The following is a 24,491-nucleotide window of genomic DNA, read 5'->3' as shown; positions in this document are numbered from 1 at the left end:
CCTATTACCAGTAATTACTTAGTCATTAGACTGTAAATTTCTATCCTGTCTAGGCATTCAGATTCTCCACTGATACAGATACATTACAAAATTATAATCGCTCATTTCACAGTATCAGGATAAAATTTACTTTTGTTAATAAATGCTTTCTTCTTTCCTTTGTATTTATTGATTTCCTCAGAACATGGAAGTGCTACACCCTACATATCCAGCTTCCTTTACAGCACCTGTCACGATAGTTTGGGTTTCCTGCAGTATTTAATTCCAGAGGCACTGGATCAAGGAAACAAACTCAGGCAGCAGCAGAGACTCCATCTTTAATTCTCCGTAATTCATAAAGACAGAGATGGCATTAGTGAGCCAAGCCTTTAAGCCAGGGCATCTGCTCAGATACAGAAATAAATACGATTCGGGGGACGCTTCTTATCCTATTTGTTACTAATGCCTAATCCAGCCAAAATTTATAACAATACAGAAAATTCCAGAATAAGGAACTCACCTATGCATAAAACTGCCTTCTTTATCAAGTTTTTAATTTAAAAAATAAAATAAACACTGTAACGTTGAGTTTCTGGTGAAGGCACTATGAGAGTTTCTTTAGAAATTGCATGTACAATGCTCTTCCTTTAAAGCTGGCTCATTGCCACTGAAAACAATTGCTCTGTGTTGATCACAGAGAAAAAATAGTAAGAAATATAAACATGCAGCACATTTAGGATTTTGTTAAAATGAACATAGTTCAAGCAGGAACTGGTACCTTGGGATGAGCATCTCAATTCTTGTACCCAAAGAGACCGATATTAAATTTTAGGCACAATTAAGGAGGAGATGTAAGGTTCTGCAGTCTTCTGAAAAAAGCTAACCACACATCTTCACAAGGACTTCAAATGATCATGAAATCCGTAGTCCCCACTTTGTGCTTCGCAACGTTTTGCTGCAGTTCATTCACTCAAGCATAAAGCCTAGAAACCTAAAATTAAGTCTGGTGGATTGTAAGTTGTTTTACAACCTGTACTTATACAGCACAAACTATATTCCATTTTGGACACTGATCTCCTGAACAGCAGTAAGAAAAACATGAGACATTACAATGGGACTTGACTTAACTCTGTACCTGGTCTCTTACTCACTGTTACACAAAATCATGTATATATCACCTCTTGGGATTTCAGCTTGCTCTCCTTCAATGCAAATTTCCTTTACATAACTTCACTTTCATGAATGATTTTGACTGTACTGAATGCAACTGCAGACAAATGTAGCTAGGATTAGAAATAACTAGATTTGAGACACATGTAAGGAAGTGGATTTTCATTATTAGTCATTTTTTCCTGTATTAACCTTCCAATTTAGGCTAATCTGCAAAATACTGGTAAAACAAAGAGATTGTGCCACAGAAATGAAACTGCTTCTATTTTTGATAAAATATCTTTGAACACCTTGTCAAGTAATAGGCTAGAAGAATCTAAGTAACAACTTAGATGTTGTATTATGAATCTGAGTAGATTATATTGGAGATTACTCAAGGTTGTTGTCTAGAAAATAAGTGGATTTCAACCATAATGCAGAGCATATAATAGTGAAAATATTCCTCTATATAACTTTGTACATTGAGATTTTTATTATACAAGAAATAGTGCTATGGCTTCTTTTCTTTTTTCCCTTAATTAACAGGATTCTTGTTCTAATTTTCTTCAGAACATTTTTGTTAGTAGACTTCAATCTATCTACCTCTACCTTTTACCTTTTCAGAAATTCAGTTCTTAAAAACCATTTACTAAGAATAAGCATAAAGAGCAACATCAATAACACCCAAACGTCATTAACATCCAAAGCTTCAACAAAGCAGTGAAGACATTATGACAACCAGCAGCTTGTAACACAAAGAGCAAGACGTACTGGCCATATCTATGTAAAAGATGTCTTGACTGTTTGCTTAGGTCTATAATAAACCACATTTTTTGAAGTATGTATCACACAGCACATGAGACCAACACCATGAAGTTTCTCTTTCTAGAGGTTAAGTATCTGCCAAACAGTACAGCCAGTTCTTCAAGAAGATACAAAACCAGAAGCAACTAGATCAGTTTCAGGGCATATAAATATTAAATTCTGTACTTTAGACTTCTTTTAGAAATTTATGTAGACACTGCAGGAATTTGCATCTGTAAAATACTAGGATAAGTTTCAAGTGCAGTGTATCTTTACATAAGAAAAGGCATGCTACCATTCCTTACAGCATGACCAAGATACAGCCAACATGAAAAACTGATAGCTTACCAGCCATGTGCCAGCTCTTCTCCTTTCCCACACTGACAGACACCAATATAACACTCTTGCAAAATGAACTGTGAGGTGCCAAAGTGCCTTCAAATAAAAACTGAATTATCTACGAGAAGTTACTTTATTTTGTTTCTTTTAAATATACATATACAAGATATTTTATTCCAAAAGCACAAGAACACTATACAAGTTCCAAATTTACATTTTTGCAATTTAAGATACCAGTATGTGCATTATCAAATAACTTCTGTCAGCTTGGATGGAACAGAAATAAGTGGCATAAGCATCTTGCAGTCACTAAATACAGATTATACTCACAGTGAACAAAACTGCATAGTAATTTATGAAATGAAAGATGACCACACTAGTCAGTGAATTATAGGGGAGCCCATTTGCTAAATTAGTATGTGCAAACATTCAGAAAGAGTCAACTTTCCTCTCCCACTTCTTTAGTTACAAAGAGATTTCCAGAGCTTTAAAGGAACTCACCTGCTCTTACCAGCTCTTGTCCTTGTACACTACAGTTCAGACAGAAAACAAAGTGATCTCACTGCATATTGGATAATGGAAATTTTGTATCAGTGAAGTGCAAGATAAATGAAAGTTTTTGATAACTGAATATGTAAATATCAGAGGGAAACAGTAAGAGAATACAGGTTTGGTATCAATGAGGCATTTGCCAGTCTTAATTCAGTATTTTTGTTTGTAAGCAGTGTTTTGATGATATAAAAATCATCAGTGCATGCAAGTTTTCATGACAACTGTTCTAAACTTAGTATGTGTTTCAAAAGACTAACAGAATTAATGTTTGTCTTCTAAGAGTTTAATATTCAGGTTTAAAATCTGACAATCAAAATAAGGAGAATGGTCTTAATTTCAAGAAAAAATACCTGGAAAATATACCAAAGCCAACTTTTTATATCACTGGGGAAGGATTACAGCAGAAGTTTTTAAAAAGTATTTGAAACCACAACAATGTTTGAGATCACTGGTATTCCATCTTTAGATTACTTATGGTGCTGTTCAGTGCACTCATACATACATACTCAAAAACATTTTAAAAAACCCCAGAAGAATGGTATTTAAATCTAAATGATTAACTGTGATTCTACTATCTCTCATGTAATTGTCGGAAAAGAAAACAAAACAAAAAAGAAATCATACAAAAACACTCAAGACATTAATCTGAAAACCTCCCCTTGAAAGCCTGATTAAAATGGCACAAAAGAATCCAAATAGCAAAGGAGCAGGGAAATGGAGGAGAGTGAAAACTTCAAACTTTCTCAGGAGATGCCACTTCCATGTGAAAGAGTTTTTACCAATCACATGACAAATTCCCTCATGTATATTATGGCTGAAATTCAGAAAAAAGAACAAACATTTAGAACTGAAGCATAATCACATATCATTGAGAGAGAGTTCAATCACAATGTGGTATTAACTACTGAAGGGCAAAGAGACAGACTTAGCCACCTTTTCTTCTCTTTTCTGCTCTACCTGGCATTGAACCACTGAACACACCTCAAAAAACACACCATTTCATTTATGCAGACTCCAAAACATGCTCCAAACAACAGTGACAGAGGATGATGAGTGGAAAATCCCTCATATATGGGCAAACTTATTTCTGATTCTAAAACTTGCTGGTTTTGGGTCTTGATTTAAGTCCAGTGATAGCTTTGAAGGCTGTTTACTTCACTGAGGTCTGGCTCTTGTACAGCTTACAGAGCTACACTACAATTACATACCTGCAGTATTTTCATTTTTGATTCTTGGGGAAGGTCTCAGAAGACAAACTGTAAAAGAAATAAAACTAACCACAACCTAGGCAAATGGTGAAGCCCTAGACCACTTATGATATACATTAATGGAGGATAAATTCATTAGGTAAAGTGCAGTGCTGGCAATGCAAAAAGCACAGACTTAATTTTTTGATGCAACAAGCAGGATGGTAATTCCCCCATGCACTTTCTATTCCACGCTTCTCATTTAAAGAATTCATCAATGAAAACTCTTCATTAAATCCCAAGGTATATCTGAATGCAAGCTTTTTCTGTAAAACTTATTTTTTATTGTACCCATTGCTGCAGGTGACTAAGGACCTGGCACCAATTCCACTCCAATATGACCTCGATCTATTTAAAGCTTCACTAAGCTTGGGAAAAGAACCCAGGAAGAAAGTAAAGGAGGCTTTTCCTTGGCAACACCATTTAGATATGTTCTCAAGGCATGGAAGAGACAAATGCGGTGTGTGCTCTGAAAATAAGCATTTGTGAACTGTCCTCATGAAAACACATAAAACAATTCAAACTTCTGAAAAAAATGGAAATATTTCTGGTTCAGTAATAATTACAGAATGTGATTTTCCTTTCTTTTGGAAAATATATGAGTTTCTGTTTCAATGCATCAGTGACACATCCAACCTAGAGAATCCCTCAATTAATTGTCTGAACTACAGAAACCACTTGAGTAGATTTTTTACTTCCACCCTACTTTCCTTTTTCAAAGCACTGCCATAGATCAGAGTTTTCACTAAAATCAAGAGACTCAGAGCAGTTGCCAGTTGAATCCGAAGAAGATCTGATTTGTTTCTTGGCTCCTGGCAATCTCCTCTATGATGCAGTGCTGCTGCCACAGCAGATGGAGCTTCCGGTAACGCTCCTGACATAAGTGCAGGGGATTGCCTCTTCTTCAGAGAGGAAAAGAGAATAACCAGTTAGCATATCAGAATAGCAACTGATAACCTGTCCAATTAATGGGCTAACATTAACTCTAGACTAATTAAATACTAATTAAATTCCAAACAAGTCTATTGGAAATGTAAAAATATCTCTACATGTGACAAGCAATGACTGCCATTTCTATGATGACACTTCAGAAATAGCAGTTCTCACACGGTTGTGATGAAATGCATACAACGCATTCTTGAGAAAATCAAGAAAGTTTAACATGCCTGACTGGAAACTGCCATCAGTTCCCCAGGCCAAGACACACATTACATACAGTGCTGTACACACTAGCCAGAAGAATGTGTTGTCCAATGAGTATAAGAAAAAAAGAGATAAAAAAAAAAGGTAGGAAGTCAAGCATTGACTTACTTTAGACCTGGATCTGTTTCTCCATATTCATCCAAGTAGGGTGCAGGATATAAGCAGCCCCTGGTTTTACCTTCAATGAGAACAACTTTGCATTCCCTGATTCTTAAAGAAAAGAACAGCTACATTTAAAATACAACTCCAAGCAGGCTCTTCCCTATCTGGTGAGCTATAATTTATGCCAAAGTAATGTTTCTTTATCTCAGACAAAAACAATCAAATGTTTTGACTATGTTATGAATTCTGGCTACTTACTTGAGAAACATGCAGACTCCAGCTCCACACTGAAGAGCATGAGAAGTACAGGCTCCCAGCTCCTCCCCATTCACCAGCTCCTGACAGCAAGTATTCTGGGAACACAACATTGCCCCACAGAATAAACACAATACTGGGTGTTTTTGTTCATCGTCAGAAGACCGTGGGCATCTGAAAGAAGTGTAACCAGCATGTCACAGTAGAAATCAAAACTTTAAAAGAAATGTTAACTAAGGCTAATGTTCATTAAGAAAACCCCAAAAAGACTTATCCAACCAATTAAAAACCCCAAATCACAATCAAACAAAAACCTAAGACATATTATATCACAATCATATAACATATCTGCCTCCTTATGTCATATTTTCACACTGCTTGAAATGATTTATCTGCCAGATATCTGCTTTGAGTAGGAGGTTGAACAAGATGATCAACAGAAGTCCCTTATGACCTCAATTATCCTATGATTCACTCTTCTTGGCATAAAACAGTGCCATCACCTGGGCTTGTTGCGTCCAGTGCAAACACAAGTTACTTCATTTAGCAAGCTGTTGTGCTTCACATTTAAAATGAACAGGTGCTAGTATTGGCCAGTATAACCATAACAATGCCTTCACTACAAAATAATTTCTGTATTCATTCAATACCAGTTACAGTAACTGCAAGAATATAAAATTCACTGGAAGTGACAAAACACCTAAGAAAACAACTAAATATGCCACATCTTACCTAAACTGAGAGGCTTGATTCAGAAGGCAACTGTAGTCTTCAGGAAGCTCTATTAAATGATTTCTTTTCCTAGGATACCTGGTTAAGTGGAATAAAAGTATTATGAGAAAAATAAAGATCAAAGTAAACAATGGAATAAATAACCACAAATCCCTGCTAAGCTTTTGGTCATTTCTGCAGAAGTTCACAATTCTAGAGCAATTCTTCAGTCCTGGAATCCCAAATGAGACGCTCCACATGGGAGCTTCAACATTTCTATATTCCAGCAAAGGTGTTGAACTTAAATCTCACACATCACCTACATGTATGAAGACATTTCCTATTTCAGTTAGCTTTTGTTCTTTCCTAGAGCAGGACAGATTACTAGTCTAACAATATTGTACAATCTCAATAAAAAGTCACTGTATGAGGAATAATAAAAGGGACATTTAAAGACAAAGTACTTATAGCAGTAGAGCAGAAGGAATAAAACATGACGTCTCTGACTTGCCCACAATAAGCATTCCATTCTTTCCAGTGTTTTAAGTCAAACCCAGAAGAAAACAACAACAATAAGCTTACCTTATTGCAATGCTTTTCCCTTTCAAACAACTTAACACCACTGGATCAGCACACCACCTATTTCAAACAAACATTTGCAGATGACAAAATTTGTTAAGAATACACATTTAGGTTCATTAAATGAAATTAGTGATAAGCAAGCAAAACACTAATAAAAAGCATTGATAGTTCTACCCAAAATTTTACAAGGAAAAACAGGGGTGTTGTTTTATAGTTTTCTTCAGGAGAATGCTTTGCTTACAGGAGGAAAAACCTATGTGAAAAAACACTTAAAAATATCATCATGCACATAAAACCACAAGATTTACACAGAGTTTAAAAATGCAAGCAGTCTTCAGACATACTCAGTTTCTCAACGTGGGCTACAATATACAGGACCTTTTGAAATACATGCACTAAAAGATACAGCATAAATAAATATTGTGCATTCTAACAGAAGAACATTTGCTGCTTTTATTAAATAACCATCACCTAATGGCTATTTTACAATGGTTTATTACATGATTGCTTAGAATGGCCAAACATGTCTATCAAAACCATGGCAGGTATTGGCCAGTTACTGAAGAGAGGAACTGGTATGTTTTAAGATGTCTTTTAAGTTATTTCTACCAAAAAAAGAAAAAAAAAGGAGAAGGGAGAAAGAACTGCAGCAGATGGTCAATCTAGTATGCTTCATTTAACACATTTCTCAACAATCATCAAATTCAGTCTTCTGAAATAAGATTCTGTGAAAAAACATATGGGAACCTGCATGATGATTTGGCAACTGTTACTATTATGTTAAATAAGCAGCCTCCTACTTGAAACCTCTTTTTCTGTAGCACTGTAACTATTTGTTAATCCTCCTTCTAGTGATCTTTCCCAATGTTCACAAGCACCATCTTCTGTGCTCTCTTAGAAAAAACTTGTATGTCTTTAAGCAAATATGTAAGAATAAGTAAGAAAAACTTATTTAATAGTTTACTTGTAAAAACTAATCTATTAATTTATAAGTAATAATATATACTACAAATGGAATTGATCATAATAAAACTGTTTTGGATATCAACAGTTCAAAATGTCCCCTAAATTGAAGAAATCTAGACAACAATGATTAAAACAACTAGAGGTTAAAAAGCCACACCAAACAACAATGCAGTAAAAGCTAATGTGAGTCAGAGAATTCTGCCGAGAACCAGGAATAATCATTATTGCCACTAGGTGCACAAAGGGTCACGTTAAATACACGTTCTCCAACACAATATAGCTAGTTTAATCTTAATTGGGGATGGGGGATGGTGTGTCTGTTTATTTAATTTGAGGTTTTGAATGCAGAATTTAACCAATTCTTTCTGTACTGCTAAAGAAAGAACATTTTCTTTACTGCTACTTTCACAAACTGAAAGAGGAAAAATTTAGGTGAGAAATCAGGAAGAAATTCTTTCCTTTGAGGATGGTAAGATACTGGAACAGGCTGCCCAGAGAAGTTGTGGATGACCCAACCCTGGAAGTGTTCAAGGCCAGGTTGAATAAGGCTTGGAGCAGCCTGGTTTAGTGGAAGGTGTCCCTGCCTATGGCAGGGGGGTTGGATCCAGATGATCTTTAAGGTCCCTTCCAACCCTCTAACATTCTATGATTCCATGACTGCAGATGGCAATGTACATAATGCTCAAATTGTACCTTTTAACCATTAAGCCAATTTCAACATCCACCAGTCTATTTTGAAATGCTGAGAAGAAATAATACAAAGCCTCACCCTGCCAGCTACATGATTTTCCACATTCTCATTTTACAGCTTGTGTAATCAGCACTTTTGCTGTAGACAGATTAAAAACAGAAAAATGAACACTGAGTGGCATATCAAACAAGCAACAGTTTAAAATAACTTCTGTCTGAATGGTTTCATATAGGTCTGCAAGCACCAGTCCCTTAAGCTATAATTATTTAATATTGGAATTTTCATGAAAGAGTGCTTTATGTTTCTGAAGTGCTTTAAGAGATTCAGTGTACCTGTACAAAATGTTTAGAACTTCAGTATGAATTTGAGCTCAGTCATTCATTAACAGTTTTGATCTAGAATTCCCACAGGGCCACCACAACAGAAGAATATGGCCTGTCCAGTCTCAGTTAGTACCTTTGAAGCAGTGGATTTACTGTATCCCAATACTCATGGAAGAGCAGGAACAAATTTGTAGGTAGGGAGAGGTAACTACAAAGTGCCTTGAATTGCCCTTCTTCAGAAACTGCAAAAGAAAACACGAATGAGTGTTTAAGTGTTTCAGCACTGCTGAATTCACTCAAAACTAGACATCTCCTGAATAGTCTGGATCCTATAGCTTCATCATAGCTCCTACATAGTACAACTGGGTCAACTTAATCAGAGCTATAATGATTTAGATTAGCTGAGGATCTGTTTAAATAAATTTCATATATATTATTATGCTTAAGTTACATAACAATTTCTTGCTTAAATTACTGCATAATATGTAACACAAGTGCAGTAGATTTCTGTACTTGCATTTTAGTTTTTCACCATCCTTACAACAGTCCTCAATGATACTAAATTTTGCTGTAATCGAGTTAGTGCTAACATACCATAAAATTGGGCTAATTTTATGGTTTGCTGGGAGGTCATTTATTGTCTCTGCTACAGAAAATTACATTGCTGGTTCACCAGAAAAACTCCTCCCTATAGAATCAAAGATCCAGACCCCTGGTAAGGATAACAGCATATCCCAATGTGCAGAGATCTTGACTTCTATATTCTAATAAAATTCAAATTTAGTTCACAGTTTATATAAATCAATTTTGTATTTTTGTTGTTATACATTATACGTGTTATATTTTGTCTCAGTTATTAATAAAAATTATTACCCTTCTTTCTAAATAGTTGATGATTCTGTTTTTCATTGCACTTTCACACATAAAATATTTTCTGGAGGGCTAGTATCAGTAATGCATTAGGATCCTTCAAGGAAGAGGCTTGAGTTTTATCATGTGCTTTGTACCTATTTGGCTTTGTTTTCCTCAATCCCTGTATCTTTAGCATTTACCAACATTAACACTACACAAAAACACTGGGCTTTTAAAACATATTTCAGGCAATTTCTCAGGAGATGCAACCTAAATTCCTGAAATTATCCTTAAACTGCTGAATCTTTATCAACAAGTACTTACTATCAATACATTACTGACAGTTCCCAGATATGCATATACTCAGGAGTACCCTGAAGTAATGCTCTTCTATGCAGGTTAGGACAACTCAGCTTCATGTGCCTGTCCCTTCCTTTATGGATTAGTAATTCCTTTACTTTCCATGTCATACTTTCATGCATTGACTATTGTTAAATTATTGTGAACATTTAAAAAAATCTTTCAAGACAAAGAAGGTCATACATTTGTTTTCTCATATTTACCTTGTAGTAGCTCCTCAGGTGGAGAAACTCCCAACAAATAATGAAAAAATAAAGCAGCACAACGAAGGTACGGCATGATGCCTTTTTTAACACAATCCCACACAAGCCAGCCTGGAATATCCTGATTAAAGCAACTGTAAAACACAAATGAGAAAAAGCTGCAGTAGTTCATAGTGCGAACCATTCTAGCACGATCATATTTTAGCTAGCATTGGTAGAATGGTAGCTGTGTAGAAGCAACCCTCATGTACCCCAAATTCTGTGAAACACAGCCACCAGCACTTAACTTCCAACTTCCCCTTTTCACAAGGAATGAGTACTGAGTTTATGAACCACACTTGTATTAAATCTTCAAATTAGACAGCTGTACCTGTCAGGAAAGTCTGAAAAATGGGCACTGACATTCAAATAACCAACAATTTTCAGCTTTACACTTATCCCCCTTTTGTAGTAGGACTATTTTCTTCTTTCTGGATTCCATTTATAACAGAAAGAGATCTAAGCCAAAATAATCAAAGCAAAGAAAAAATAAATACTGCAGTTGGACATATTTCTCTCCATGATGGATACAGGTATTTTTTCATCCTCAGGCTAATAATTCACTCTGCATCCACAAAAAGTAGCCACTTTAACTAAAAGCATTTCTTTCACCAGTTTCAGTGTTCAGGAGCATGGCAAGAAAGCACAAGGCAGTGTACCAACTCCCCATACAAAAGGAGAGATTTTTTTCCTATCTTCTGTGTTGTCCTAGTCAGTCCTGTGGACTGCTGTCTTTCCAAGAAAATGTAACACTACAATTGAACTGTTACTTACCCACTGGTGTACTGGCAAACCTCTCTACAGAAAGACTGTGCAGATCGTGCCTCCTCACTATTGTCAGATGAGTGAGCAGTAGGGGATTCTGCACACACAAAGGAGAATCCACTGTAAATACACTACATCCTGACCCACTTCTCTTTTACAAATACTAAACCCTTTTTTTTTATTATTCAATTGCATTACAGAATTAATTCCACTTTAATTTTCTTAATTTTTTTCTATTTGCTGTTTTCTGTCTTGAAAATGTTCTCCTAAGACTGAATGCTGTAAGGAAGAATCTGGATTACTCCCTCATTGCTTATCCTCAGTAAAGAACTTAACCTCAGTGAAGAACTGCTGCCGTCCCTTGAACTTTTAAAGTTGTCATACATAGCTTAAGCTACAGAATTTTTTTTAAATGTCTAGATTTTTTTTGAAATTCCTATCAAGAAAAAACAAAGTACTAGCTAGCAAGTCTGCAGACAATTTTTAACTAAGTTATGGAATAGAGAGAAAAATTTAATTCTCTCCTATCTGTATTTCAGATCTGGGTATTTACAAAGTTGAAGGGTAAAGAAAATTTTATTTCCCAAATCCATATGGATTATCACTGTGCAGCTCAGTGACGCTGGCAGAAATTTGATTCTCCTACAAGGAGTGAAGAAGGGAAAGTTACCCCTCTGAAATGACTGACTGACTGGAGCAAGTACTGGTATATCAATAACTGTTTTGTTTTCTTAGCCTAAGCACACAGAAGTGATATAATAAAATGCTCTGAACTTGACGTAATGCTATTTCATTTTTACCAGAAAACAGTTATTATTACCTAGGCCTAAGTATCACTTATTATGAGGATGTTTATACCTGGAAGATAGTAATGGTATCAATCCATTATTTTTGAGAAAGTGTACAAAAAAATGCCAGAAAAATACAACACAAATACACATCTACCTGTTGCTGAAGAGATGATGATTTGCATTATGTGTGCCAGTGTTGTCAGATGGAAGAGGTAGAGGTGGTTATAGGCTGAACTAATTGATGAAGGTTGCAAGTCTACAGCATCTTCCCAGTACAAAGATGGAAAGGATAACACAGCTCCCACCTACAGTGAGAAGGAATAGGCAAATATTAAAGTGCCAAAAATTTGGTAATAGATACAAGGGTAGCAATTAGACTCTCACTATATGTTTGTATTTTATTTCTGTAGTCTGAATATGTTAATCTATCTTGCCAGTTCTAATTCAAAGTGTAGCAAAAACTCATGGAAAGTATTAACCATTTGAGCACTAGGGCATATATGAAACTCAGACAGATGAATGGTAAATGTCAGTTTCGAGATATACCATGCCCACCTAAAAAGCTTTATTTCTGTTGACACAAGACAAAGCACATTGGAAAAAAGTGGGAAGTAAGACCAAGCACTAGATAGAAGGACAGCCAGGGCAAGACAGATTTTATTTGGTGAGTTTGGTTTTGTTGGCTGTTTTATGCTTGTTTTGGATTTTTTTAAATGGCAGTAAAATCTATAGTACAGACTCGTATTAAGAACAGAAAGAAGAGGCTGAGAAAAATACAGAAGGTAATGAGAGTCAATGTGAAGGAATCAGAGTATGAGACACTGATTGAGACAAAGGGAAAGTGAGGGAAAGAAACTGAGTGCATTTCTTAAGTTTATTTTTTTATGCTTAGTAACAATGGAAGTGGCAAAAAATTGAGATTTCAAGAATGAAATTTAATAAGAAAGACAGCAAAGATTTGAAAGTTAGCAGAACAAAAAGTAAACACAGCAGTCATAAGTAATCATTTGACTGTTGCTCATGTTATAATCATTCGAGTTATGTAAGTGAACACATACTATTTAACAGAGTACAGTACACAAATTTATGCTCAGAAGGAAGTATTAATATGAAGAATAAAATGAACCTCCTTACCAAAATGTGGAACATATCTACTTCTAAGAGTGATGGAGTGTCCTCCCCTTTAAAGTTTGGTAGGAGAACTACAAAATAAAGATATCAGTCAAACATTTAGCACGTATTTTCCTCTTCTGGATTGAACTGTAGTACCAGAATCTGATTTTAGAGCCTCTATAATTTCTGTGTTTTCATCAAACAAAGGTCTAGATCTCTAAAGTAAGGATCTATTTAATCAACTGCTTACCACTGATTTGATTGTGCATGTTTAGCTATTTCCACATGCCCCAACAGTTGACAATTTTAATTAATATATCTTCAAAATTCTGAGACATAAATCTTTATTTCTCCAGCTCTAATAAATCACACACAGTGTTAAGGGTGAAGGTCCTTAGGCACCTCAACACTAGATGCCTCACAACGTTGCCCAATACAAAAGCCTAAGAACCACACCTAAGAGTCTTATCTAATATAAAGCAAATCAAAGAGTGGGATTCACAAAGGCCACCATACTAACCCACTCAATAAGAAGCATGGGGGAAGCTATATGCCTCAAACTAGCCCTCCCTGGGACTGAAATATCTTAAGCTAGGCTTCAAGGAGCCTTTTGAAAGTACTGAAAAGTCACAGAATTATAGAATGGTTTGCATTGAAAGGGAGCTTAAAAACCATCCAGTTCCATCTCCCCTGTCAAAGGCAGGAATGTGACTCACTACATCAGGCTGCTCAGGGCTCCCTGCCATCTGACCTTTAACACTTCCAGGGGTGGGGCAACCACTTCTTAGAGCAGCCTATTTCAGTGCCTGACCACCCCCACAGTACAGAACTTCTGTCTAGTAGTTAATCTAAACCTATTTTTTTCTGTTTAAAACTATTCCACTTTGTCCTGCGCCTAGCTACCTCTCTAAAAAGTCCCTTTTCCTCCTTTTTATAAACCTTCATAAGGTAGTGGAAGGCTGCAATGAAGCCTCCCCAGAGCCTTCTCATCTCCATGCAGAGAAGATGAGGTCTCACAATTAAGAAATACCTATTTTGTGGCTTTATTCACCTGTTTAGAAGAGAATTTGAGTAATTCTGAACACTGCCAGAAACAGCTGGTACCCATCTGTTCCAGACTTGAGTATCTGTAGGTCTGGGTAATCTGGGGTGATTCTACACCCCATGATTTCAGGCAACTGAAGTGAGCATTGTTGTCAAGTACTCCAACCCCTGCTTCTATGCTGTGTTACCCTGTGTGCCACCTTGGAATAGAAACTTCCACAACACAAAAGGTAGTAAAGAAAAGGAATACAGTACCTCCTAGAAGACGAATCAGATGTTTCTGAATCAGGAGCTGTGGGGATGTTGTTCTCTGAGCAGCTGCAAACTGCACTAATGCTTTAAGGCCACTGTGCTAGAGCACAAGAGAAAAGGGTTGAATGGGAAAAAAGGCTAAATATAATAGTGATATAGAACTGTAAAAACATATCTACTTCTACAGAAATGTAAAAGACATTTATAAATTAATTTCACGTGAACATCCATATATAAGCAGACATATTATTCTTTAAAGTGCTCTTTATGCTATGAATCCAAACATTGAGAGATATCCCTCAACAGAGAATGATCCTGATGTTAGCAGCTTCGACAGGTTTACAGATGCATGTATATTATAAATAAACTTTTTTGTTTAAAACATATTCCATATCTTACTCATCCATACCTGTCTATTTTGTAGGGATCCAAATAAAGGCTTGCCCTCTGTTTCCAAGAGGTTTTCTTAAAATTAAACACAGAAAAAATTAAGTTTTTTTTTCTACACAACCTAATATTAATTTATTCTTATTATATACACTCCTTATTAAAGTTCAACCTCATTGTTATAACAGAATTCTCTTGAAAAAAAAAACTGTCTTAAATGGCACTGATAATTTCCAAGATAAATTATTGCAGTAAGCTATTTTAAAATTTTTATTTTTCAGACCTTGTAAACTAAGGATTTAAAGGAATGCTGCTTCACATGAATGATGATAAAATATTCATTCTATGGATTCAGATTTATTTTCAGTTATCCTTATGCAATGCTCAAAACCAAGTTACATTTACAGATATGCTATGCAGCCATCTTACACTCATATTTATCATAGAATGTTAAGGGGCTGAAATGGGCCCTAAAGACCACCTATTTCCCACTCCCCTGCCATGGGCAGGGACACTCTCACTAGACCGCGTTGCTTAAGGCCTCATCCAACCTGGCCTTGAACAGGGTTGGGGCAGCCACAACTTGACTTGGCAAGCTGGCAAAATTTGCACTACTGCATTTGACTGCAGTTTAACAGAAATACTTCAAAAACAAAACTCCCAAGTTGGAATACAGTTCATCTTTCCTCCCTTAATGCTTTGGTTCTGAAGGAATAATAAGGAAACAATAAGCTGATTAAAAAAAAAGTAATCAAATTAACTCAATTGAGTAAAAAGGTATCAGTTCAATTGATTTTGTACTTCAGTCACTTTCCAGAGATGAAACAGTACACCTGGAATTTTTAAAATTTTATTTAATTGGGAGATTTTGGTTTGGAGGCTTTTTGTTGTGGGGTTTTGGTTTTGGCAGGTTTTGAGTCTCTTTCTTTTTTCAGGAGTCTGGCTTTTGGCAATGATACCAATTCACATCCCTTGGGTCAATGATGTTTTGAACCTCCTCTAGAGGTTCCTCTAAAGTTCCTTGTCTAGGTAGCTTGGCTATATGTCCATTAAATGGTTTCAATAAGGCACTATAACTAGACTCCAGACCAGTATACTGAAGCTATTCAGGCAATTTTGCTTTACAATTTCACAGAAGTCTGCTCTATTTGCAAACAAAAATGATTCCAAGGAAGTGGTGTGGCCAAGTCAAACTGTCACAGTGGTCCCTCTGGCTTTATACTCTTCTCCTCAAGAGTACCTGAATTTTCTTCTACTAACACAAGCCTTCAATACCACACCTGTGATAAGTTATTGCATTTATCCACTTGCTGGCTAACTGCTCCTTGACAGTCACCAATATATTTTTTCATATATCAAACAAAACCAATCTGCACAGCATTAAGTCAGTAATATTAATGAAGTGGGTGACCTCCAGTATTTTCTCAACCCATCTGAAAATATGGAATCCATCACTAAAGATGTAATCAGTTCTGTGACTATTTCTGCCTTATCAGAATATTCCCAATCCACCTAAAAACTTTCTGGACTCCTGATACTCCACTAGAGATACAAGGTAGACTGAACTTGTACTTCAACATCTTCATCAAGAAATACTTGGTATAGCTGTCAAATTACATGTATGGACGTGTACAATTAAGTTCTCAATCCCTTCGTCATGCATTTTAGACCTAGATCTTGCCGTTTTCCCTGCCTGGAAGCATCTATACATTTATCCACAGCTTCATGTTCATTACACAAATTAATTGTGTATGTAGTACAGAAATGAAATGAGATAAATAGATACATTGTCCCAAACAATGAAATCATTTTTCTGGTATTTTTTTTTGCCTTCAGAGATTCATGGCAGAGAATGTTTGGTTGGTTTTTTTGGTGGTTTTTTTGTTTGTTTCTTTTTCTACCAGGTACCTACTTAGCAGTTTCAGAATACAAGACACTTTCTCCTACAAATCCCATGAAAATTCTTTAAAAGTACAGACAAAACCAAATAATGAGACAGAGAGTACTATTTCACAGCTATTAGATATTTAGCATAGGAGATGCCTGCAGGTCAATGATCTTTGGCAACCTGAAAATATTAATTGAACATGCTTAATGTTACAATTAGTAATGTGGAACATGATCACCAAATGCTGTCTCAAATTAAACTCATTGTTGGCATTCCATACCGTATTTCATGAGCTACTATCTAAGAAAAACATCCTATTATTTCTATTGGTTTATAGATAATCATTCTGTTATTATATATGCAATTACATATAATTTAATTTGCTATACTATTACATATGGCTTGTACTTATGTAGAACTATTATTTGTACAATCACATTGTATGAAATTAAACAATCAAGCAACATTTTCAATTAATGAGAAGGAATAAACTGAAATTATGCTTTACCTATACACTGGATGGTAAAAGCACATGTGCTCCAGGTCATCATAGGAATCCGGGAATCAGCTTCATTCGGAGCAACTTTGAGCCCAACTCTGTAAATGGTGGTGGCAAAGAGAATAAGCATCTCCTTGATACTGCTTGAGTACTTGGCTCTGCAAAACCAAGATGAGAAAATTTCAGTCTCAATTATTAATAGTGTTAATTACTTACTGGTTAATCAATCACTAACAAAGTCTAAGTCCAAGCCAGGACAGTTATTTATGAAAGAAATATTGAAAACAAAGACCCTTTGCCTGGACAGAGATGAAAAAAATCCCTAGTTTTCAGTAGTAAACAAGTACCTTGATGAAAAAGGCTTTACAAATTGAGAGATTAAGAGCTGCCAGGCTGGAAGATATTATTTCTGTATATTGCATTATAATTCACATTAGAAAAATGCAAACATTCTAAAGTAAAATACAGTGAAAATAAACATTGTAAGAAACAGTAATTTTAAGTCCTGAAGTGAAAATAATAAGGTGCTAAAAATGGAAGACATTTCAAGTGTGTTTTTAAACACATTTTTTAGCACTTAAGCTCTTCTCAAATTACATCGAATTAGTTCATGTAAATGTAGTTTTAGGTAAAAAAGTGTTTAGCACTTTTAATGGCTTGTGGAGTATTTTTCCAAGTCATACGTAGAACTTTCTAACAGAAATATATGACATCCATATTAATTCTCCGTATCTTTATGGATAAAACAATTGTACCACAAAATCTGGGGTTTAGCCAGGTTCACACTTAAACAACACTGTTTAACTTTAAACTACAGAATCTTTCCCATGAAGATCAGTCATCAAGAAAAAATTTGATTCAGCTTTCTGACAACAGAACATTTTAAATTTTTTTTTTTACAAATAAAAGATACACGTGGGTATTTTGCATAACTTTGATGTCAGTCTGATGTAGCAGACTTACAGCATGATCTAAAAAGAGATAAGGGACAGCTAAGCTCATTTGAGAAGTATCTACCCATTCCTTCTGTTTTAGTGGGCAAATGCTTTTTCCCACTGGAATTGAATATGCTTAGTGTTACAATTAGTAATGTGGAACATGATCACTAATTGCTGTCTCAAACTCAGTGTTGGCATTGAGTTTAATTTAGAAGAGAATAGAAACAGACAACCGCCCTATTCCTCAAAGTGATCCACATTCATTATCGTGTCCAAAACCACCTGAAATCTATGCACAAAACAGACACATAGAAGAAAAATTAGGCAGACCAACAATAAATAACATGCCTAGAGGCACAGCAAGTAACCCAAATCACTGGAATTGTAGATTAGAAGATTCCAGACTTCTAGTTTTGTACCAAGAACATAAGAAGTACCAGACAGTCCACCTAGCTCCTCACAGATTCAATATTCAGTGAATGCTTACAGAAAAGAATAAGTAAGCCCCTATAGTTAGGCCAAACAAATCACGTCTTTCCTTCAATACACATTCTGAAGTATACCGGGGATATTGAAAGGAAAATTAATATAGTGCAGAGAACACTGCTAGTAACACTTACGAAGACTGAACTCCAAAACTAAGGATGGAATGGAATTCCAAAGCTGAGTTCCCCGTTCCCTTATTAGTGAAAGGTGGAAGACTTTGTTTCTCTCCTAACAGGAAAAAAAATACATCCGCATTAAAAAGGAAAGAAGCTGTTACAGTTTTTAAAGCAGTTGCAAAAAAGGGAGTAGTCTTTTTATTTTAAATTGATTTGAAAATAATTGCAAACACACCTCACCAGCCAGACTATATTCCATGATTCCTCCTTTAAGCAATACTTGCCTCTATTCCCAAAACAGTAAATCCTGTGCCTCCTGTTTTCTAAATACTCATACCTACTTTCATTTTGTCCTTTGTTCTCTTTTTTTACTACCTCAAAGTCCATACAAAAGTTTATTAACCATGAGCATTAGTCTGTTGGCATCCTCTCCAAGTGCACCTAATTTTTTTTCTACAGGAAAGATGGACATAATTTAACAAAAGCCAGAAAATTGGTGAGGAAATCAAGATATCAACTCAGAAAGGGCAATAACTTTTATCCCCAGCTTTATTTGACGCTGTCTTGATTGAGAGCAAAATGTTTTTTTTATTTGAAGTTTTCACCTATTACTAGTTAAAACACGCACTGACATCTATCCCACAGAAGAGCTTAAAAATTAAGGTAACAAACCTTTAGTATTTTTCAAGCTGTAGCCTGATATCCTGACTGTGACAATCTCCAGCCACCTAGCTAAAGACAGGATTTGAGCTACTGCCTCTGCATCCTCACTGAAAAGAAAAATAGAAAGCAGGTTTTACTTTAACACTCAAAAACCACCTTAAGTTAAACAGCAGAGTACGAAATTAGATCCTAACACATTAAACTCAGTATTTGCTCAGTTTTACTGGCTTCAGAAATTTTGAGCAAACAGTACAAAATGGAGTATAATGCTAAATACTAGGTCTAGGTACTTTCTCATTTGATTTCTGCTCCAAAGAATAGGCAACCCAAAAATGTTTTATAAAGAATAAAATATTTACTGCCAAAAGAAGTATATTTGGCTAAACAATCAATAAAGAGATATGCAGTACTTTATACAGATGAGTTTTTTTTTAAGTTTTCCTTCCAAAAATTTGAAAAGCTGATCAGTCCCAAGGTAATATTTCCTTTTTTTTTTTTTTTTTAATTAGAGATTAACCAATCTGGTGTTTCACCTGTTTATTTTTTGAGCCTGCAATGGAACGATAGGAATCACAGTATTGCACAGAGATTTGCAAAGGGGACAAAGATATTCTCCATTCTCCAAGTCAAATATCTGTTCAACATGCAGACGTTGTCGGAAGTTCAGCTGCATTGCTTCAAAGTACCTACAACATTAAAAAGGAAATTAGAAAGTGGAATGGTTCAAATGCAACATGAACACAAAGGTCCAAAGCGTAATTATACAGCAAACACTTATCCAAGCCAACAAACAGGTCTTCTCCTTTGATTTGTAACTCTTGTACATGCTTGGATGGGAAAATAATAAAACCTTTGAGCACACAGATGAATGCATGGTGTATCACTAATGGGAATATGATGACAAGTTTCCCTTGTTTATATTATCTGTATAAATTTCATTAATATTTTGCAGACAAGCAGTCCTTACATTTTTCTTACCCTTCCCTCTTATCTTCAACATAATGAAACACTATCTAATAACTCTCATATGCAACTCACTGTAATAAATTTGAAACAGGTATTGAACATATGGTAATTTAATTCTAGGAAACACTACTGGTAGCATTTAATGAATGATTCATCAGCTATTCATTGCAATTACTGAGCCTCATGACTAGACAGTGGAACAGTAGCCTTCTTTTAACAGGAAGAGAGAATAATATATATTAGAATATCACATTTCAACTATTTTAAACAGAAAAGGAAATAAGAAACAACTATGATCTTTTTACAGGTTTCATTATCATTTTGTCCCCTCAGTGGATGCAAGTAAGCTTTCAAATGTCATTATTATCTCATTGGTATTTATGGGAACAAAAAGATCAGACATTTAAATTTTCTCCTCTGGATACAAATTCAGCCCTAATGTTCAGACCAAGTACATAGGATCTTAAGAGAGAAATATGAAATTATCTTACTTCCACACCAAGGTAATAACTAGATTTTTTTCTTTAAACCATATCTTAAATAAAGTAAAATTCAATTTATATGAAAAGAGAAAGCATATGTGCAGGGGCATCTGCAGAAGTTCAAATGAATACAAAATATGTAGGGAAGTATTTTGTTAACAAAAACCAATACATGGATTTTCACCACATTCACACAACTATGTTTTTGCAAGCAACTCCTCCTCCTCATACATGGCAACAAGGATATTCCACTCATTTCAACTTGTTCTGTTTTAGAGGATTTCCAGCACTTGTAGGCTGCACATAGAAATAGTTTGGAGGAATATTAGTAAGTTAGAATGTCTGTTATGTAATAAATAAAAGACTACACTCAAACCTTCTGTACCATACTGTATGTGAAGAGCCTGTTTTTCATTTTAATCCCATTAACCCATATAGCAAGTCATCTTTTCTTAAAAACAGCAAAGGAACTGAGCTCCAATATTGCACTACTTAGATCTATGCAGATGTAGATGGATCTGTAGATGTATTATACTTAAGGAACATACTTCTGTTTCATTTTAAGTGTGTGCACCTATTTATTCTGTACTGATGCTTTATTGTAAAGAACAGCATTATACACACATCTAGAAAAGTAAAAAGTGAATGGTAAACACCAGAGGTTTAGTAAGATTTTTTTAAAGTGAAACAGCGCAAGTACAAACAACAAACCTCAAGAGATTGTTTATAACATATGTCATATGTATAAAGAGACAATTACTAGGGTAGCTTGTAATTGCATGACCCACCTCTTATCTGTTGATAATACTTCAGTGGGATTATTTCTATTATTATCTCACACTGCTTATATAGTTTAGACTTGCCAGAACTATGTGGAGTGAAATGTAGGATGATTGTATTCTACAAGCAAGGAATCCTGGTCTTTTAATGTCCAGGTTGCATTCAAATCTAAAACACTTGGTCTGAATTATGGGTCCCCCAAACAACAGAAATCAAATAAACTCTACAGCAACTGCATCAATTCTTCACCCTTACTTTTCATTAGGAGTTTCTTCACTGATATGGGAGGAGTCACAAACAAATACTGGTAGATTTAACCACACACATTCCTTATATTCTATTCTAGATGCTAGAATCTCTTCTATACACTCACTGGAATAGATCAGTTTCACCCTTTAAGTATTGACCTGGTGACAGATTTTCAGAGTATCGTTCCTAAAGTAAACCAACTCAATATGGTTTCTTATTCTTGACCAATTTTACTCCATTGTTTATATTCGCATAAATTAATAAGTCCTTAGAAATTATTCTCTGGGTCATAGAAGGCCCTAAAACTTTTGATGATGATTATCAAAACATCTCTTGTTCCATATTTCATTTTCAGATGAGTACAAATAGTTTTGATCCCTTAATTAAATATCCACTTCCTGTACTTTGTTTTCAGTGTACTCTTCAGGTGATTTGGAAAATAGATTAATTAAAAACCATTAAAAGGCAGCAAAGACACATCCTTACTTCTGCCAGCAGGCTGCATGCATTACATGACCACAGCTCCCTGTGTGGGTCCCACAAGGTAAGTCAGGGTGCATGAAGAGAGGATCTAGTCCATCTAGAAACACACAGCAGAAAAATTATGAACAGTAACGTAACTTCCTGTCAGTATGAACAGAAATGAACAACAATATACACAGAACATGAACCTTTAGATCTTATTTTCCTACAGTCTGCAGAGTCACATTAAAGCTTCACTTGGCTAACCTTTCCAGACCAATCATGCAGCAGAGCAATGACAAGGAGTACCCATTTAAACTACTGAAGGTTTTCCATGTATAGAAAAAATGCCAAAATTCAAATGGGTTAGAAAGAAAAAAGGGTGCTTCTGTACTGGAACAGATCTGTTGGATTCACTGTCACTGAAGCTTTTAATGTTTTTCTTACTTTATTTTTAAATGAAAATGAAACTATTAAGGACATGTAGGATGAGTAATTTCTCCATCTAATCCCATATATTTTCAAAACACACAAAAAATCAAGTCTGTCTTTTACTAATCTTGCACAATTCTAAACAACAGAAACATTATGAGAATGTACTGATGTCTTTGTGTTGTATATGCATCCAAAGTGGAATCCCACTTTAAAGATATCTAAATAATAGTGAAAAACAACAGTCCTCCATGCCTCATCTGGGGGACTGTTCATGATTTTGAACAAATACATTTGAATCTAACAAAATGAAAGAAAAAAACCCAAATTGCACTGAAAATAGTTCTGTTTGACAGCAGCTGAAGCTGCCCTAAGTTAAATGGAGACTGAAATACAAAAGTAAACCTTGGCATAAGACTGAATTGCCATTATCTGCACTCCTGCTGGAGGAACAAGCATTTTTACATTTATTTAGCTCTTGGAAGACAAAAACTTCTTACGGGGTTCCTTGTAACTGATGAGCAGCAGAGGACCATGCAATAGGGTATAACAACTATAAACAATGCCCAAAAACAGCTTCAGAAAAAGGAAATCCATTCCCCCCTTCTTTCAATTATTTCAATAAGCCAACATATCACTACAGAAGATTTACAAGTGTACCTGACTACAAGATCATAGGACTTAATCTGTACTTCAGAGTACCACAGAAAAATGAAATGTCATTAGTATATGACCTAGATAAAAATTCTATACAACTGGCTCAAAATTGCCATTGCAAACCAGTAGTTTGCTGATAAAGAGAAATGGATCAAGCAGGATTCTGCAGGAGATTCTCCTAGGCCTACAACAATTCAGTACTACTTAATGATCCAGAGGAGAAACATGAAACATCTTATTAGTGAAACAACTTGGAAAAGGTTTGTAAACATGATAAACAATAGGGTAATACCATGAAAAAATATGAAAAAAAAAATGATCTTACCGCTGGTAACGATTAATCAAGAGTTTACTTCTAAATTAATGCAGGAATAATGAACTGCACAAACATAATTTAAAGCTATTTTCTACATAGTAATGTCAATACAAAAAATAGGATATAGCATCCATTTTGCACTATGAGCTGACCTTAAATCACAAAAAACCACCCCCACATCTGAAAATAAGAAGGAATTTACACTACAAGTTGTGACAGTAATATTTCTTGAAATATTACTAACTTCCTTTTTCAAAAAGAGAACAAAAATGTCAGTGAGTACTTAGGTTCTCCCATATCCTTGTATTTATTTTCTTCTTTCCCTTAAGTAACAGACCAAATTTTCCATCACATTTAGTCAGCTGCTACTTACAAAAGAAATTCTGCTGGGCTTTGTGTTCCCTGCTACCAATATGCTATTACAGAAATGTAACTCTTGTGATGGTGTAACTTTCTTGTATTCAATTTTTTGTTCACTCATCAGATGATATCATATGATCTTTGCTTAGATTTTTATCATTCTTTATATTGTTGTTTCTATTATTTATAGACATATAAGGGGAAAAATACCCAAACCAAAACAAACACCCCAATCCTTTTCAGGCTGGCATATTGGCCTCTGATAGCGTTCATTTATTTCCTCCACATAGGGAAAATCTGCACCTGTATTGAATAAACAGGAACTGTGAACAGTCTTAGCTTTTCTCCAAACTAGCAACTTCCATTAACTCTACATGTTTTATTAAGTCTTGTGAGAGCAAAGCATTTTCTGATTTCCCTCAACAACAAACCTAAATCTTCACATACTTCTTATTTAAGTTTCAAATGGATTTTAAAGCAATTGAAAA

At 35.2% G+C, this 24,491-nt stretch overlaps 1 protein-coding gene across 5 annotated transcripts in view; it reads right to left on the bottom strand.

Moving 5' to 3' along the window:
* Nucleotides 1–2,385: 2,385 nt before the first annotated feature.
* UBR1 (ubiquitin protein ligase E3 component n-recognin 1) overlaps nt 2,386–24,491 on the bottom strand; it is a 58,125-nt gene continuing 36,019 nt past the window's right edge. For 4 of the 5 annotated variants that reach the window (XM_053945194.1, XM_053945193.1, XM_053945195.1 and 1 more), the window contains exons 31-47: nt 22,263–22,356; nt 19,833–19,985; nt 19,309–19,406; nt 18,655–18,748; nt 17,106–17,254; nt 14,732–14,787; nt 14,326–14,422; nt 13,048–13,115; nt 12,068–12,218; nt 11,132–11,219; nt 10,319–10,452; nt 9,037–9,145; nt 6,924–6,980; nt 6,363–6,440; nt 5,634–5,804; nt 5,382–5,483; nt 2,386–4,972 (exon numbers count right to left, since the gene is read on the bottom strand). In XM_053945194.1, the coding sequence (XP_053801169.1) occupies nt 4,831–4,972; nt 5,382–5,483; nt 5,634–5,804; nt 6,363–6,440; nt 6,924–6,980; nt 9,037–9,145; nt 10,319–10,452; nt 11,132–11,219; nt 12,068–12,218; nt 13,048–13,115; nt 14,326–14,422; nt 14,732–14,787; nt 17,106–17,254; nt 18,655–18,748; nt 19,309–19,406; nt 19,833–19,985; nt 22,263–22,356 (1,841 nt within the window). In that variant the 3' untranslated portion in view covers nt 2,386–4,830. Of the gene's footprint in view, nt 4,973–5,381; nt 5,484–5,633; nt 5,805–6,362; nt 6,441–6,923; nt 6,981–8,658; nt 8,719–9,036; nt 9,146–10,318; nt 10,453–11,131; nt 11,220–12,067; nt 12,219–13,047; nt 13,116–14,325; nt 14,423–14,731; nt 14,788–17,105; nt 17,255–18,654; nt 18,749–19,308; nt 19,407–19,832; nt 19,986–22,262; nt 22,357–24,491 lie in introns of those variants that run through there. The other variant, XR_008431385.1, reaches the window with a different exon arrangement.

The sequence above is a fragment of the Vidua chalybeata genome, chromosome 6, assembly GCF_026979565.1.
Source record: "Vidua chalybeata isolate OUT-0048 chromosome 6, bVidCha1 merged haplotype, whole genome shotgun sequence".
Taxonomy (NCBI): Eukaryota; Metazoa; Chordata; class Aves; order Passeriformes; family Viduidae; genus Vidua; species Vidua chalybeata.
Note: the sequence above shows the minus strand (reverse complement) of the source record. Positions and strands in the feature narration are given on the sequence as shown.